Source organism: Anabrus simplex, chromosome 3 (assembly GCF_040414725.1).
Source record: "Anabrus simplex isolate iqAnaSimp1 chromosome 3, ASM4041472v1, whole genome shotgun sequence".
Taxonomy (NCBI): domain Eukaryota; kingdom Metazoa; phylum Arthropoda; class Insecta; order Orthoptera; family Tettigoniidae; genus Anabrus; species Anabrus simplex.
In genome coordinates this window covers 199,478,021-199,497,215 of record NC_090267.1, presented here as the reverse complement: position 1 = coordinate 199,497,215, position 19,195 = coordinate 199,478,021, and the positions used below count along the sequence as shown (strand labels likewise).

The following is a 19,195-nucleotide window of genomic DNA, read 5'->3' as shown; positions in this document are numbered from 1 at the left end:
ATGATCGTGCATAATCGTAAAGACACTGCCATATGAAATTCTCAAGACTTCACTGAGGATACGTAATGTTATCCTCCGATCCTCACGGACAATCACAGCAGCTGTGATGATATTGACTTCAGTCAGAGCAGAAGCCGAAACACCAGGCCCACCTTGCTTAACACAGACAAGTCGGCCTTCTTTGAAGTCCTTGAACCAGCTAAACACTGTTGCATGAGGTACTGCATCTTTACCATACGCTTGCTTCAGGTTTTCGTAAGTTTCAGTGGCTGTATGATTTAAACAAAAACAGAATTTGATTGCGCTGTACTGGTCCCCTCACTTCACCTCCATTGTCTGGTATGCGAAGTGCACGTAGTGTCTACACAGTAGAGCATAACTTTTTTTTTTTTTTTTTTTACCAACCTACCGATACGAGAGTGCTGCTGCTTACAGACATTATACATAAAACCCACTCTTTTTCAAATATTTATGTTACAGTTAGGAAACTATCACGGAAGCTACAGGAAAATATCTGCCCCAGTCTCTGTTGATCAGCCTATGTACAATACTTAATTTGATTTAAGGTCCATTCTTGAAAAATTAGTGTAGGCCTATACAAAATGTCACCCTATGGCAGCATGCATAAACCTTACAGATTGTTGTATATTCCAGCATAGGTAAATGGTGGGACACACAGGTATAAAATTAATCCATTTATTGAAACATGTTTTCTTACAAATAAAGAGTTTGTTTAATCTACAAAAAATACTTTTACAGGAAAATAGGAAAATTGTCTCTAATGATATGATAAAAAGCAGAGTGAACAGTTATAAAATTAACTAAACTATTTAAGTTGCAATATTTACACAATTTGGGAGTTTCACTACTCTAGATAACATCAAGCCATGTTTTGTCCATCTAAAGCACTAAAAGGAACAGCAGCTGATCTCTTAAAAGCTCAAGATCTCTTTTGAAAGTAGTTTTCATACATCAGTCTGAAAGTATAATATGATATTTATAAATACTACGGCTTGTCCAATAAGAAGCAGGTTTTAACAGGTGCAACCGTGAAGAGAACTACTGCGAGAATAATGGCACATTGCGTTTCGAGTCTCCAAATTGGTATTTCTTCGTCAGTTTTCATAATGAAACTCTGTCTGCACTCCTTATATATCCTAAGCTAAGAAATTCAAATGTTCGACCAACCAATAGCATGCATTCGTAGCTATTATGTCCTGCTCCATGGTTAAATGGTTAGCATGCTGGCCTTTGGTCACAGGGGTCCCAGGTTCGATTCCCTGCAGGGTTGGGAATTTTAACCAAAATTATTTAATTCCTCTGGCACGGGGACTAGGTGTATGTGTCGTCTTCATCATCATTTCATCCTCACCACGATGCGCGGGCCACCTACAGGCGTCAAATCAAAAGACCTGCACCTGGCGAGCTGAAGTACTCGGACATATCCCGGCATATTTATAGCTATTATTAACCGTACTGTAATGATATTGCTATATAATACAAATACTGTATAGGAGGGTGTGTATTATTAGCTGGAAAATTCCATCTGGTAAAGAAAACAGACCCTCAAGAAAGGCATTACGATATCATAACATTCCTAAACTACATGCAAGCATTGTAATGACAAGCTGCAATACATGTAGGCTTAGTATGCGTGGAATGACAGGAGTAAATAATCATAGATATTAATCTACTTCTAAACTCTCCCTGTGGGCGGGGGGTGGTTTTTACCATGATATCCATGATATCCCCTGCCTGTAGTAAGTGGCGACTAAAAGTGGCTCCAGGGGCTCTTAACTTGGGAGTGTAGGCTGGCGACCCTTCTATTTTTTTCTCTCAGGTTAAAGTTAGTATATAGAGGATGGTGATCTAGATGTACTTCCTCTTAAAATAATCACCTCCACCACCACACCACCATCACCACCACCAACTTCAAAACCTGGTCACCTCTAAAAAGAATGAACTGAAATTCAGAGACCTCCTATCAAATATAAATAATGAAAAAATAACCATACTTGACATTATAACCAAAAAATTAAACTGAACTGATTAAAACACTAGCGTAATACTTATAACACACAAATAAACAGGAATAATAATACTTAAATACTTAAAAACAATAAGAGATAATAATAGGAAAATAGGGGCACAGATTACACAATATACACTTCTATTGCGACCAGAAAGGCAACTAAATTACATGGAAATGTGAGGATAAATAACAGCTGACGGAGCGATCACAGTGCACAAATATCAAAACCCTTCTCGTATTGGACAAGTTTTAAGTTTCAGTGTCACTGATTCTTCTTTACAAATGATACTAGCTTACTTTGACTTACATAAGAGAACAACAGTTTTAGAATATAATAAGCAATAATAAAAACAACTGTCAAAGCAAGAAGTATGGCAGCGATAACGTCTAATAATAAGTACTGATACAAGTAAAGATCCAATGCTGCACTCCTCAAATGAGGGGCACCTTTGTGTCGAAGCACGTATTCAATCCACCAGATGGCTCTGTCCAAGGAGACTGGTACCTCCTCTCTGTACACGGCAGATACTTGCTGCATTTTATTGCGATACCTGTGGAATAGTAATTTAATTTTAATCCATGTTTTGTGTACTTATGAACAAGAAATCTTAGTGCCATAATCAGTCTTCAAAGATGCAGATATTAGGAAGTAGTGGGTAACATTCTGCAGAAAAGACATGAAAAACTTACAGTGAAAAATTAATCAAAGTCATATTTTAGTGGGAAAATGTTATTTAATAAATGAAATTGGAAACTAATAGAATAAAACAAGAACTGTGACCCTTTCAGTTCGAACACAATCCAAGATAGGTGCCGTTTAATAAATAAATAATGATCCTCCTGTTTGATATATTTCACCATATCATAAATAGCATGAATAATAATAATAATAATAATAATAATAATAATAATAATAATAATAATAATGATAGACATTATAATCTTTTGGGATTTTGCCATGTCAAAGAAAGAAAAAAGAGAAATTCTTTATGTTTCACAGGGACATCTTCCTTCTGAGTACTCTGCCTGGTATGAATAGAACAATTTTTAACACTACTTTTATAAAGGCTAGTTAACTCAAATTAATTCATTCACGGTATTCAGACATGATACTTATTTTGAACAGAATTTATATTGTTGCCATTGACGCTTTCATGGCCCGCATTTATAGACATGATACTGTATAGACATTTGGGCTTATGCCGTGTCAAGAAAATAAGGTGAAATTCTTTATGTTTCACAGAGAACTGTGCTCTGTGTCATCAGAAGAAAATCTCGACTGTCCACGAGAAAGGCTTTCACCTTATTTTCTTGACTCGGCATAAGCCCAAAAGCATATACAGTATCATGTCAGAATTTATATTCCCAGTGACTAGTTTCTTTCATAAAACTGCATGATGCATTGCCTCACTGACATTCTTATTCATGCCTATTGGTTATCCACTGAAAAATATCATTTATATTTCAGAGAGTTACTGATTTTTTCAAAATATGTAGCAATTTAAGTTAAGTCTTTGAAACTGTATTTTACGAAAACTATACCTTTCCAATATATATATGTATATAGGGCCTACACCTATAATCTATTTCTCTCATGTGTCCATTTAGCTGAAATCAATTAAAAATTTCTCTCTTCATTCATTTTATGTGCAGGTATAGTTTAAAATGGCAGATTTTAAGAATGGTATCACTGAATTATCTTATCCGTTTCTCACTGGTTGACATTTCATTGAGGCTTGGACCTTTCTGTTTAAGAAATTGGTTTACATTACATAGTTGATCACAGCACTTTAAGTCATTAATCTCAAAATCTTTTTCATTTGAAACTCAACACACTTCTAAACATTGTTTACATGCACCTTGCATCTTAAAATCTTACATTCAAAGCACTTAAATTCTGAAAGGGACACAATCAATTTCTTTAAATAAGTTACTGTAAACACTGATCATATACTGAGACAGCCACTTTCATAAAACTGTCCACTTCTAAGTCATACCCCTCCTCCCTAGCACAATATAGCATTTGCTTTGTTTATGTAGAAGTAAATTACATCTATATATATAAAATAAGAGTTTTGTCTGTACATAGCTCAGAATTTAAAAAGAATGGTATTTCTGTACCGGTCATGTCCACAGTAACAAGAAAATGCACTCTTTACTTTTCCGGAATGTCTGTCTGTCTGTCTGTCTGTCTGTCTGTCTGTCTGTCTGTCTGTCTGTCTGTCTGTCTGTCTGTCTGTCTGTCTGTCTGTATAAGTATCACTAGAAAACGGCTAAAGGGAACTTAATGAAAATTGGTATGCGAAGTCGGGGAATAAGTCGCTACAATCTAAGCAATAAATAATTTTTTTTCACACTGATAGAAATGGTAGTTTAGGGGAAGGCCTCAAATTTTAATTTTCAAATATTCACGTTATTAGTCGTCCTATCTTAATAAAAGTTGGTATGCAAAGTCGGGGAATAAGTCGCTATCTAGGGTATAAACAATTCTATTCACGCTAAGTGAAATGGTAGTTTAGGGGAAGGCCTAAACTTAAATTCTCAAATGTTTATGTTATTAGTTGTCCTATCTTAATGAAAATCGGTATGAAAAGTTAGGACATAAGCCGCTACAATCTAGGTCATAAATAATTGTATTCACGCTGAATGGAATGGTAGTTTAGAGGAAGGCTTGAAATTTAATTCTCAAATATTTGTGTTATTAGTGGTCCTATCGACAAATACTACATGACTAAAGTTGTATAGTATTAAAATTCCAATCATTTATGTCTTATAAATTTTTTACCGTTCCGGCTGTGATAACATAGATATTCATGAATTTGGATTTTTTGTTGCTAAGTCCATATCAGCACCAAGTCACGAGAAAATGGGTAAACAGAATTGAATGAAAATCATTACTTAAAGTCGGGGAATAAGGAACTAGGCCTACATTCTACGCTATAAATAATTTCGTAAAACGCCTTAATATCACAGAGTCGAAAGAAAACTAAATGTGAAGGCCTACAATACAGAAAGCTCATAACATTGAACAACAATAACATTACATTGACCATGGTTTGTTATTATGTGCTTTGTGTGTTCTGTTGACATTCATGTCCGATAGATGGGATTACTGCTGTATACCGAGTATTTTTTAAAATTATCTTTACGTCACACCAACACAGATACTGCAGGTACTATGGTGACGATGGGATAGGAAAGGGCTAGGAGTGGAAAGGAAGCGGCCCTGGAGTTAATTACGGTACAGCCCCAGCATTTGCCTGGTGTGAAAATAGGAGACCACGGAAAACCACGTTCAGGGCTGTTTTTGTAGTTTTCAAACCCACTACCTCCCGGATGCAAAGTCACAGCTGTGCGCCCCTAACCACACGGCCAACTCGTCCGGTCGTACAGAGTATAATAGCCTGCCTGAATATTGGCGGGAAGTAGCTGGGGAGTTAGATAACTTTCATCTTAAGCACGCCATTCCTCTGGTTCATACATTGTATTCGGGAGATAGTAGGTTCGAACCCCACTGTCGGCAGCCCTGAAAATGGTTTTCCATGGTTTCCCATTTTCACACCAGGCAAATGGTGGGGCTGTACCTTAATTAAGGCCACGGCCGCTTCCTTCCAACTCCTAGCCCTTCCCTGTCCCATCGTCGTCATAAGACCTATCTGTGTCGGTGCGACGTAAAGCAATTAGCAAAAAAGGTTCATACATTTTCTGATACTACGGGTACGTAACAAACTGGTTCATCATAGCATTCGAGCTATTGAGTCCCTACCCTGAGGCAGTTATTGGAAGGAGCAGTGTGTATATTTAATGGAACAATGGCAGAGGAGTGTTCACGGCTGTCTGCAGCCTAGTCATTTCAGCACTGGAAATTTGGACTGTTAGATCGGTATCGTAGTACTGTTCGCTAAAGTGAGAATATGTGCGGTTTTTCATTTGATCGAGTATTTTATATGATAACATTGCTTTTAATCCCAACATTCCTACTGATGTTTTTGTAATGGCCTAAGTATGTTAGGAAAACCACAAAGACAGTCTTTCTGAGAATCCCGTAGCGAAGGACGGGTATATCAGCTAGTTTCTGATAAAAGAGTGTATCCAGAATGTTGAAATGATTTCAAATTATACTGCTTACTTCTTGATAAAAAAGTGAGGGATAGACTAAAAAACTGCCACATCAGTTTTATTTAATGAGACATAATACACCAGAAGTTTTGGTAACCCAATTAGTTTCATTAGTAGTATTGTTATTATCCAACATAAGCAAAGACTTGCCTCACTTCTGCTTCTCCTAGACTAAAAGTTACTGATTAATTTCATTATCATCTATCAATGGTGTTACAATTACTATGATGCTATAACACTGGCCCTCTAACAATAACTTGACATGACATCCTCCCACCTAATTTTCAAAATGTTGAATATTACACAAAAAAATCTTAAAAGGGAAATTTTCATGCTCCCTAACCTAAATTCTGTACATTAGACAAACTTTTACACAAAATGAGTTTCTTCGGCAGCTTGACTAAGTGACCTGACATCTTTGGGGATGTTGGCATCACTGTTGGTCCACAAACCAAGTCCTTTTTGTTGGCAGCTTGTTCAGGATCAGACAAGTGAAGCTCTAATGGGTAGATTTGCTGCAGAAGTCTGACAATTCCACCAGTGGGGGTAAGCGGTCTTAGGACCCGAGAATTTCCATCCTTCGCTGAGATGAGTTCTTCAACAATAGCAAGCAGCCGTTCTGGCCTCTTCATATTAGCGGTACCAACCAACACAATTTCTGCCACTTTCAGCTCATGAGTGGGTCTCCTCTTGTTCGAAGTCAACTGTCCTAAGTTCTCAGAGTGAAATCTCTTCCTTAGTTGGTCATGCAAGGTTGTCCTGTAATAAAGCCTCCAATTCAGGTTACTGATTATCAAAGGGTAGAGAAGGATCCACCTATTCATTACCATTAGCTTAATATGCTGTCCTATATAATTGGTACTAGTTTCAACCCCATATACATTGGGTCATCTTCAGCCACGATCCAATTGGAAAACATATGTTCACATACACCTAATAATAAAGAAAACAAGTATTCAAGTATAAAACATTGATGAAGTCCGATAACACATCGAAAATTGAAACCAAATGACACATCAAAACTGCATATTTTTAAGCTATAGTTTCCTGGAAGTCCTAAATTACATCCCCCCCTCTCGCCCAAAATCAAGATTGCCTTACAATCTGCCACACGAGATGAAAAATTGAAATTAAGGAAATTTATACGTTTTAGCCGGTAACCTATGGAAAACTTCCACGATCTTTAAATATTTCACTTTTTATGCCGAATAATATCGAAATGTAGGCATTTTAGTGACGGTGCAGACCTTTGTTTCGAGGTATTTCGCAGCTAAACGGTAAGTCCTATCACAAAACGGATGGCACGATCTCCGTTCAATTTCGAGTGATCTACAACTTTGGTCCTGTGATATTTTGTCGTCTCTCTCTCTCTCTCCCTTATAGGGTAGATTTGGCTGTATATTTCAATGGTTCGTAAATTTTGTGCTTTTTACACGTGTATTACTTAGTTTGACACACTTATAGGAAAGGTAGAGTCATCGAATTTGGCACGCACATTCACACGACCAATGGCTCTATGCGAACCCAATTTCATGATTCTAGCTTCCACATAAGTATGTGAAAAATAATGTAAAATGATGAAAATGTACCCAAATTTCACCCCATTCAAATATCGTAACTCAATCAAACTCATAAATATGTGAGATACGAGAAAATGTTTTAACACCAAACATGTAGAGCGATAAAAGGGACATCTGAGGGTGCAAACTGTTTGTTGGTATGATGTACCGTTTAGGAGCAGTAAATCTCGAAATGAAGGTTTGCACTTTCAAACGTGCCCATGCTTATCTGTCATCTATATAAATATAATCGCATTGGCTATTTTGGCGGAATTTCTGTACAGTTATCCGTTTCAGTTATAATAATGACCACCTGCATATTTCTTAACTTTGGTGTCTGTTTGTCGGTTTGATTGTATGATTTTTATAACTTGAAAACTACTTAATATATTTCTACCAAACTTGATATTTAGAATCCAGCTGTCCTTGTGTAGGTTTTAGGGCCAATATTATTTCTGAATACCTAAATTTACTGGGGGTTTATCCAAAACCGGCACCATGATTTTGCACTTCCTCAAAATATGCATATCCGAAATTAATAAAAATCTACAATCCTTAATGGAAATCCATTTCTAAAACTTTTGTTCTCATGTGAATTTTTCGACAGGAGGATTAATAAGTGAGATATCATGAACGGTTGGTTTTGCAGGTTAAGTCCAGCGGACGTAGCCAAAATGTGTTGTATGTGGAGCAGATTCCTTATCTATCTATATAAATAAAATCGTCACGACTGTGTGTGCCTGTACATTGACTATTTTGGTGAAATTTTCATACAGATACCCATTTCAGGGGTAATAATGATCGTCTGCATATTTTTTGGTTTAATTTCCTGAAAGTCATAATTTTTATCCCCTCACCCAAAATCCAGATTGCAGCATAATCTGCCAGACAAGCAAGAAAATTGAAATTTGGCAAAATTATACGTTTCAGCCTGTAACGAACAAAAAACTTCACAGATCTTTAATTTTTCATTTTTTATCCCCAAAGAATATCGAATATGGAAGTAATTTTAATGATGGTGCAGACCTTCATTTCGAGGTATTTCATGGGATAAACGGGAAGTCCTATCACATAACGGATGGCACAATCTTCGTTGAATTAGGAGTGATCTTCAACCTTGGTCTTATGACTTTTTGTCATATCTGTATCGTTTATACGTTAGATTCGTCTCTATTTCTCGATTTTAAGTAAATTTGGACTCTTTACCTATATAATTCATACTTTCAATCACTTACAGGAAAGATAGTATGATAAAACTCTACACGAACATTGGCCCACCCAGTACCCACATGTGAGCCAAATGCTATGTCACATAAGTATCCAAAAAGTAATGCAATGTAAGATAATCTTACTCAAATTTCAACCTATTCAACATTTCTGACTCAATCTGACCCATGAATAGATGTGATGCAAGAAAATATCATAGGACCAGCCATTTAGATCGCTAAATACTGCGTCTTACAGTACAATCCTTTGTCAATATGACGTACCATTTAGCAGGAGTTAATCTGTAAATGAAGTTCTGCAATATTGTAAACATGCATATACTGTACTTTCATATGTCCATCTATATATATTCATTGATGTCGATTTGTAGCGATCGAGAAAGGGTGTGTCTGCTATTGTAATCAGTACTACTTACACCAACTTTGACTGCTAACAGTAGGAATGGGGTTCTTCTCCAACTCCTGTGTAACTGGCATTAGTAATGAGGGCCTACCATTTTAATGAATAATTCACTTCTCGTTTTGTCTTGCAGAAGGCAAGGGATCATGCAGTTTTGTTCGAAAGTCCCCTACCCTATTGTGTTTGGCTGTAGGCCAGGGTGCCTGCCATTATAAACAAATGTTCCAATCTAAAATTTGACTAGCATTAGGCATAGTGGCCTGCTATTTTCATGGAAACTCACTAATTCTGTGTGACTGGCAGTAAGCTGGCTGGAAGCAGTAAAAAGGGCCTGTCATTATAATGATAACTGCACAACTCAATTTTGACTGGTGGTAGGGAAGTTGCCTGCTATTATAATAAAAACTCCTCAACTGTAATCTGTCTGAAAGTAGGAAATGTGTCTGCCGTTGTAACTAAAACTCTCCAAATCGATTGTGACCGAGCAGTAGGAAATGGGGCCTGCAATTATAATGTAAACTTGCCAACTCGATTGTGAATGGCAGTAGGCAAGTGAGCCTGCCGTTATCATCACAACTCCGCAACCCTCACTTTACATTGGAAACAACATACGGGGACCTCCCCATGCTATTTCTCGGATAAGGCTAAGAGACATGCAATTTTAAAACAATCTCATTTATTGCACGCACAGTCTTTACGTCGATATCTGTATACAATGTAGAATACCGTAGCAAAGCACGGGTACATTTGCTAGTATATCTTATATCTTCATATTCTGTGTTTTATGATTTTATTTCAATATTGTAAATGGGTTAAGATTTTAGATATAATTATATTAATATTTGTTTAATTATTGTAAAAGTAATCATTCTATTACTGGGACATAATGTGCAGTCAAATTAATAATTGTACTCAGCTGTTAAAGCAGGTAGCGGTACAACAAGTGCTCGGGGACATGGAGTCCAGTAAATGGAAAACATCTAAAAGTTATAAGAGTAGGGTTGTAACTGCACTCTTCAAGTAGGGACAGTTTGAAATCTTTTCAGTTGAAGTAATCTCTACTGGTCAGTAGACATGTTCGCAAAATTGTGGGTGTCCTCCATAACCGGTTGCAAGAAAAAGTGGAAAAACAGTTTTTACTTGGTAAATACAAACTATCCTACACAGTATATCATATAAATAAGTATGGATTAGTATAAAACCCTTGAGCTATTGACATAAAAAGCCGTGACCTCAATGCATGCAATGAAAATCCACAGCCTGTTTCCAGTCATTCGACCAGGTCAGGAACGGGATGAATAAAGCCTCCATCTAGCGGCGAGGATAGGAACTGTGCCAGCTGCCGAAGCCTGTCACTCTCTTATGGGGCAATGATTAATGACTGACAGATGAAATGAAATGATATTGGAGAGTGTTGCTGGAATGAATGATGACAGGAAAAACGGGGTACACGGAGAAAATCTTGACCCACCTCCGCTTTGTGCAGCACAGATATCACATGGAGTGACCGGGATTTGAACTACGGAATCCAGCGGTGAGAGGTCAGTGTGCTGCCACCTAAGCCACAGAGGCTTCAATGCATGCAATCTATATATACTGTATATAAAAGAACATGTCCTGACTGGCTGACTGACTGACTGACTGACTGACTGACTGACTGACTGACTGATTCATCATCGCCGAGCCAAAACTACTGGACATAAAGAAATGAAATTTTGAGGATACTTTTATATTACAATGTAGGTGCTCACTAAGGGAGGATTTTTGGATATTCCATTGCTAAACGGGTGAAAGGGGGGGGGTGAATTTTTAAAATGAGTGTATCTATATCTCAAAACTTTAAAAGTTTACAGATGTAAAAATTGGTATTTAGAATCTCCTTTAAAAATAAAGAAACACATATTTTTTTGTTTTCCAACAATCCCACTAGTAGGGGTAAAAAAGGGTGAAAAATGGATTGAATGCCTTTAATGAGGATACTTATATCTCAGAAACTGAAGATATTACAGAACTGAAAATGAGTACTTGGAAACTCTTTTAAAAATAAAGTAACACATATCTTTTGTTTTTGGAAAATCCAGTTAATGGGGGTTAAACAGGAGTGACAAATGGGGTGAATTTTTAGAAAGACTATATCTACAGTATATCTCAGAAACGTAAAATGTTAGACATAAAAATTGGTATTTGGTAGTGATGGGCTAGCGACGGAATCGAGTAGAATCGAGTAATGTGCTCTCAGAATCGTTATACTCGACTCCAGACTCGAGTCCAAGCATACTAGTGTCGCTATCTGTTGTAACGGTTCAAATCCCGTTACAAGATGATATCTGTATTTTTATTATCTTATCTGTATTTTATTATTATTATTATTATTATTATTATTATGTCAGTATTATTATTATTTTATCTGTGATATTATTACTATTATTGTAATTATCAGTCTTATTCAATTCTATTTTGCAATGCCTGTTGCTTGCAAGATTGTACTTATATGTATGCATATTTACGTATGTGTAGAATAACACTCAATACCTGTACAGTGAGAATTGTTGTATATATCAGAGATTGGATGTGACGTTGGGACATTGTGCAAGATTAGTGGCGATTCTGCCAAGTCATCGCCGCGCCATGGCTACGTCATCGTATTTATTTAGCAATGCGCTCACGGACTCAGCCGCCCCGGGGGATTTCACAACTGTATGTAATATTTGCCGCGTTGTGGGAGTATGTCATTGTTATTTCTGGAGATTACGTAGCTGTGTCAACTAACATCTATAAAAGGTGGGTGCATATTGTAGCGTCAGTCATTACTTAAACGGAAGCAGTACAGTGAAGAAGTCTACTAGATCAAGAGGCCTTAGTTGGTCAGTCAACAAGTGTGAACGAGAGATGGTGAAGACTCAGTGAGCCATTAATTATTGGTCATTGAGAAAGTGAGACCAAAAGGTTGGTCCGTCACTTAGTTGAAGACACGGACGCAAGGGCTTACCATGAAGTCAGAGAGGGCAAACCTGGACCTGCCAAGAGGTAATACCATATTGACAAAGAAGTCAGATGATATGGAGAAGAAGCAGTCACTAGGATGTATCACCAAGTTAGGCGTGACACATCTACAGTAAACACCAGATCAAAGGAATACGTCGTAATTACACTAAAAGTGTTGAAGGTACAGTCAAGTGAATCAGTGAGGGAAATATTTCGTATAAATTGTTAAATGTCCGGTCAAGAAGAATTCAAATTCATGCCTAGTTTCTTTCAGTTGCAATGTCATAATTTCACATTCTCATCTGTTTTATCGCAACAAGACTCACTATTTTTTATATATTATTTAAAGAATATATTTTGTTCTATCAAACGAATTCATAGTTTTATTTCAATTACAGTAAAATATCTTAACCTCAAAATTAATGGGGAAACCGAACGCGAATCTCCTTTTCCCAGAACTTATATGGTATGTTGTCAAAAGTAAGCTTATTACCCCACACCCTAGAGATAGTCAAGAGTCTCATTCTATTATTGCTGCACTGAGTGGCAGCTGGCGCCCTTCAAATAACGTATGTGTAAGTAAGCAGGTAACAAGTAAGTGTGAGTCCAAGGTCCGACAAGTGTGTATTTTATTTAATGAATGTTAATTTTCATAATTTCCATTTTTAATGCAGATATTCAGATTCTTCAAGTTAAATGCAGTTTTATATAATATAATATTTGTAAATCAAGTCAGCAATTTAGGAAAGTCTAACACTGTGGACATGTCTTAGGACTATAATCTATTGTACTGGATTGCACGGCATCCAGGGTCACCCACAGAATATTTTTGTGATGTGGATTGCAGCATGTTTGCTGCTGATGATTGGTTTTATTGAGTCATCGGTCGTCAATAATTTGATTGTTATGATAATTATTATCATCAAAGACAACATATTTATGGCTTACTAACAAACCGTCAACTTGAAAGATAGACACGTAGGACCGAAGATGAGCGTGGGATGGGGACAATTTTCACACTGTGGTGGAGACCTTTTCTAATGTCGATAAGGACAGCGTTCTATTATTATTATTATTATTATTATTATTATTATTATTATTATTCAGCCTGGAAGTAGCCACCAGGGATTTGATGATAGCTATGAAATATTATTCCCGCGACGTCCTTGTAGGAAAACGTGCAATAATATTGTGCGAAATAATGACAATATTACTGCCAGAGAATTTATTGCAAAGGTACATGTGTAGGGGGTTCAGAAACATATATGTGCTGTAGTGTCACTTATTGTTATTGTCCAACTCGTTGGTTGAATGGTCAGAGTACTGGCCTTCGGATCAGAGGGTCCCGGGTTCGATTCCCGACCGGTTCGGGGATTTTAATCGCTTCTGATTAATTCTCCTGGGTCGGGGACTGGGTATTTGTGTCCGTCCCAACACTCTCCTCTTCACATTCACACAACACACTACACTACAAATCACCACAGAAACACGCAGTTCGGTTAGGGGCGCGCGGCTGTGAGCTTGCATCCGGGAGATAATGGGTTCGAATCCCACTGTCGGCAGCCCTGAAGATGGCTTTCCGTGAGTTCCCATTTTCACACCAGGCAAATAACGGGGCTGTACCATAATTAAGGCCACAGCCGCTTCTTTCCACTTCCTAGGCCTCTCCTATCCCATCGTCGCCGTAAGACCCATCTGTGTCGGTGCAAACAAAAAAGTACTGCTTACATCCCGCCGCTATTCTTCGACCTTCGCTCAACTTCTAAAGACTACACTCGGTTTTGTTCCTTTGCACAGTCATGTGTTGCAATGATAAACGTCAAAACGGAGGGTGTATTTTGTTCATTGCGTTCATTGTTTAGCTAGAACAGAATGACGATCTGTCTGATGATTTGCTTCCTGTACATACATCACATTCTGGACGCGTAATCTTAATACCCTACATTATATCTGCCGAAAGTAAGATGCAAGTATAAACTATTCATCTGTCCCCTCGGACGATTGTAGGCATACCGTGACAGTGAGAAAAATGAAATGGCGTACGGCTTTTAGTGCAGGGAGATCCCAAGTCGGGTTCGGCTCGCTAGGTGCAGGTCTTTTGATTTGACTCCCGTAGGCGACCTGCGCGTCGTGATGAGGATGAAATGATGGTTAAAATTCCCGACCCTACCGGGAATCGAACCCGGGCCCCTGTGACCAAAGACCAACACTCTAACAATTTAGCCATGGAGCCGGATACCGTGACAGTGATTTTAAATAATAATAATAATAATAATAATAATAATAATAATAATAATAATAATAATAATAATAATAATAATAATAATAATAATAATAATGTTATGAGTTTTACGTCCAACTACGTACATTTTTATGGTTTTCGGAGATACCGAGGTGAAGGAATTTAGTCACCCAGGAGTTCTTTCATGTGCAAGGAATTCTACCGACATGAGGCTGACGTATCTGAGCACCTTCAAATACCACCGGACTAAACCAATATCGAACCTGCCAAGTTGGGCTGAAGGCCAGATAAGCTATGCTATCATTATTAGAATATAGGGCTATTCAGTGGAGTGGGTGAGAGACGCCGTGAACGGATATTTTCAGCGTATATAGTTGTAGTATTATCTTTCGCAAGCCATCATAAAATTCAGATTATTTATTTTGCTCACTCATTTAGAATATTTATATCGTACCGGTCTATCGCAATCCCATAAAACCTCGGCGACCACTTGTACATATGCTCCATCCATCCAACAGCGGGCGAGAGAGCGAACGTGTGACGTCATGCTGTCATCGAGTCTTCGCAAACGAAACGAGCCCGAGCTTGGACTCGTAAGAGTCGAGTACCGCGATTCTAGGCATCACTCGCGCACATCACTAGTATTTGGAATCTCCTGCAAAAGTAATGTAACACAGGTGATTTGTTTTCGGAAACTCCATTTAATGGGGAACTAAAAAGAGGGTGAAATTTTAAAATGAGCATGTCTAAAGTAAATCTCAAAAACTTAACATGTTACAGAAGTGAAAAATGGCATTTTTAATCTCTATTAAAACTAAAGAAACATGTATTTTTTGGTTTTGGAAATCCACTTAAGGGGTGGGGAATTGAAAAATTAGTTGAATTATTTGTATGAAAATACTATTATCTCAAAAATGAAAGACGTTGCAGATGTGAAAATTTGTATTTGGAATCTGCTTTAAAAGTAAAGAAACATGTAAAAAATTGAAGATGTTACAATCGTGATAATTGGTATTTAGAAAATCCTTAACTAATAAACAAGTATTTTTTTCGGAAAATTCACTTAACGGGGGGTGTGAAAGGAAGTTGCACCCTACGGGTTAAGGTAAACTACAGTTATTTCTCCAGCTAGTCATATTTCGTCTCAGGGTATCCATATTTTAAGAAAAATGTTTAATTTTTCTATAAGTTCAATTTTACGTAAGTTCAGAGAAAGATACTAGTTCCAAATGCAGTTCTGAAATTCGTATGTCATCACCAAATCGCAAAGTCCGCAAATACAAACTTCGATCAACGACTTCCAACGCAAATCCGCTCAGAAAATATCTTACATGCTAAGTATGACTATAATCTAATACTACGAATAATAACTCACTGAATTATAAAAATAATTAAGATGCGTATTTATCAAATTAATAAAATCGCGAAAGAAATGGTAAAGTACCTAAATATGTTCATGAACTTCCAATTAATATCTCAAAAACAAAGATTCTCATATGTGAATTAATTCTTTAAGTCAGCGCTGGCTTATATTTAGCTTATGTTTGCTTATTACAACATTTTGAACTAGATATTCCTGAAGTGAAATCAAATTTTGCCTAAATCTTCCATGCAAAAATTAAACCGTGCTACTTGCGTGCACAAATATAGCTTAATTATCTGATTATTGTCAAAGTTCATGGTTTTACCAAGTATTTATATCATTTATGACGTCAAAAATTCACTGTCATAATAATCACAACGATAATAGTAATCATATTATAATAATAATGACCTGAATTATAATAAAAATGACCTAAATTAAAAACAATCTGCATAGTCTGTATTATCTGAGTTCTGATAATAGTGATCTGAATTCGTTGGTATCGGATAAAATAAAGAAAACAAGAAATCGACTGACGTGCTAAGTTACTTGGTCCTACTGCCATTCAAATCACGGCTCCTAGCCTATTACTCACTTTTATAGTGTTTCAATTTAAGAAAAATATAAACGATATTCCGTATATATATATCATATTATTTCCCTACTCTAGCTATATAATTCCTTATTTAACGTAACACAGTTCAATGTGCACATAGCCGATAAGCTTCTGCCATATAAACATGTGTGCAAGTACCTGCAGTATGATATCTCATTATTATATTATCACTCTGGTTATATAATAATCTTATCTTTTATACGATCTATATTCATGGAGAATACGACACAACACATATAAATCTAACCATTACCAGTTATTACTACTGCCACTGCCTTCGTAATGTCCAGGCCGTACTGTACCTCTGATGACGTCACGCTTTGGGGGGAACTTGAAAGCGATACGCATACGCTCCGCTTGAATAACACACTCGTTTAAATTACTTAAAGAAATGTTAACACCTTATAAAACCAAAACCTATCGTCAAATATTTGTTAATTCTGACATACAATGCATATTCTTCTCCGTAACGTTCTATTTCTCGCGTATATACGTTCGTTTGCGTGAGTACAGCCTAACATTTTGAGAAATATTCTTGCGATTTTATCCATTTTCTGGTCAACTGGAACACTCACATCATACACACTGACAGAAAACATGCAGCCAATTACCATACTATTTATTACAAATATAAATTATTTCTGTACCTCACTGTTTCCACTTCATGAACACTGCAGCTTTCCTGGACCTCTTACAGGAAGTTACACCAGTAAGGAGTAGGTCTGCTCTCTTTGAAGCACTTTGTTGAATACACAAGTCGGTGTGAATTTTGGAAAAATTATTTAAAAACATATTTACCCGAATATATATACACTGTCCGACCAGGTCTTCCAATTTCTTCCCGCAGTCACAAATGACTAGGGAATCTGCCAACTGCATTGACTCCAAAGCCAAGGATTTTGTGACACACTTAGGATTGTCTGAATTTAGAAATACCATCTTATATGTATCTGACACTAACACACAAGATACTTTGTACACCTCAATTTTAAGTTCTATTGACATGTCTGATGGATACTTTAAGCCCCCTCGATTTAGGAAATTCAGATATCTTACTTCTGGAGATAATTCATATATAAGATCTGAATCTGTCAGAAGATAAAATTTACATAAATCACACTGCTGTTTGATACTCTTTTTTTGTTGTTGTTGCTATTTGCTTCTCGTCGCGCCGACACAGATAGGTCTTACGGCGACGATAGGACAGGAAGGTCTAGGAATGGGAAGGAAGTGGCCGTGGCCTTAATTAAGGTACAGCCCCAGCATTTGCCTGGCGTGAAAATGGGAAACCACGGAAAACCATCTTCAGGGCTGCCAACAGTGGGGTTCGAACCCACTGTCTCCCGAATACTGGATACTGGCCGCACTTAAGCGACTGCAGCTATCGAGCTCGGTGATACTCATAAATAAGACTTGCATTTTCAAATACAAATTCAGATAAGCCATAGGTCTGATTACATAAAAATACAGGACCTACCTAATGGGACCCATGTTTATGACATAATAAAAAAATTTACCTCACCATCTGGACGTGACACACTCATTTCTCTCAGGATGTGATTTTCAGGAAAGTGCTTGATACACACAACTGTGTTTTGATTAACTATTAAATTCTCCCTCGGAATAGCCTTCTTCCATAACTAAACTAGTTCTTCATCAAAAGGAAACACAAATACCGGAGTGTACTCTCCTTGTTTATAATTGGCTTTGCAGCCGGGCACACAGCAACTCTAAGGCATGGTGATTTCCCTCACTGATCATCTTAATTCAAGTATATACAATTCGTGGTTAATAATAAAACACAGAATGCAGAAACTCAATTAATTTTACACTATAAATATAACTTTACACAAATAAACTACAAAATTAAAACACCGAAGAACGATCTTCTCAACCTATAGCTTCACATAAATACACGCTCACACTAAGTTTTCTTCACTAATTAACGACTTTCCACTTAATAATGCAGTCGATGACGACTCATTCTCACATATATCTGAGTGAACATGCAGCCATCGTTAAAAGTTTCAATAAAACTGCGAAAAACTATGTTTAACTCTACTAACTCATGTGCTAAACTTCCCCACTAACGATCAGCTGATTGCTTTCCCGCGCTAGTTACAATACGGCCTGGACATCACGAAGGCAGTGCTACTGCCAAATCATTCTCAATACTCAGCTAAATACATATAACTGAACCATCCATACCTTGCTATAAGTTTTCCCTGGGGTATGTTTCCTTTCAGTAATTGCTTTGTTTCCATCCATATATCGCGTATTATTCATTTCACACATGTCTCATTACTTACCATTCTGCGCAATATTTCAATTAAATCATAACAAACACTTCCATATTATCCTCAATAACCTTCATTTCCACTCATATTCAACTCACTTAACATTCATATATAATGCATATAACCTCCAATAATCATCTAATACGTTGAGACATCACGTTCGTTTCACGCAGAATTCCTTTCTTAATACTCAACTTATCGTAAATACGGCACATAACCCCACATACGGTATCTGTTCCTCATACATTACCATACAGCAAAGAATATGTTGACTTTAATTAAACACTTCCAAATACGCGTCCTACTATGACGTAATCTAGGTTTGGATAGCAATAGCACTATATCAGTCATAGCTC

General features: G+C 37.0%; 1 protein-coding gene across 2 annotated transcripts in view; it reads right to left on the bottom strand.

Annotated features, from left to right (window-relative positions):
* Positions 1 to 688: 688 nt before the first annotated feature.
* LOC136866144 (UDP-glycosyltransferase UGT5) overlaps positions 689 to 19,195 on the bottom strand; it is a 165,672-nt gene continuing 147,165 nt past the window's right edge. For both annotated transcript variants that reach the window (XM_068226636.1, XM_068226635.1), the window contains exon 7: positions 689 to 2,583. In XM_068226636.1, coding sequence (XP_068082737.1) covers positions 2,295 to 2,583 — 289 coding nt within the window. In that variant the 3' untranslated portion in view covers positions 689 to 2,294. The remainder of the gene's footprint in view (positions 2,584 to 19,195) is intronic.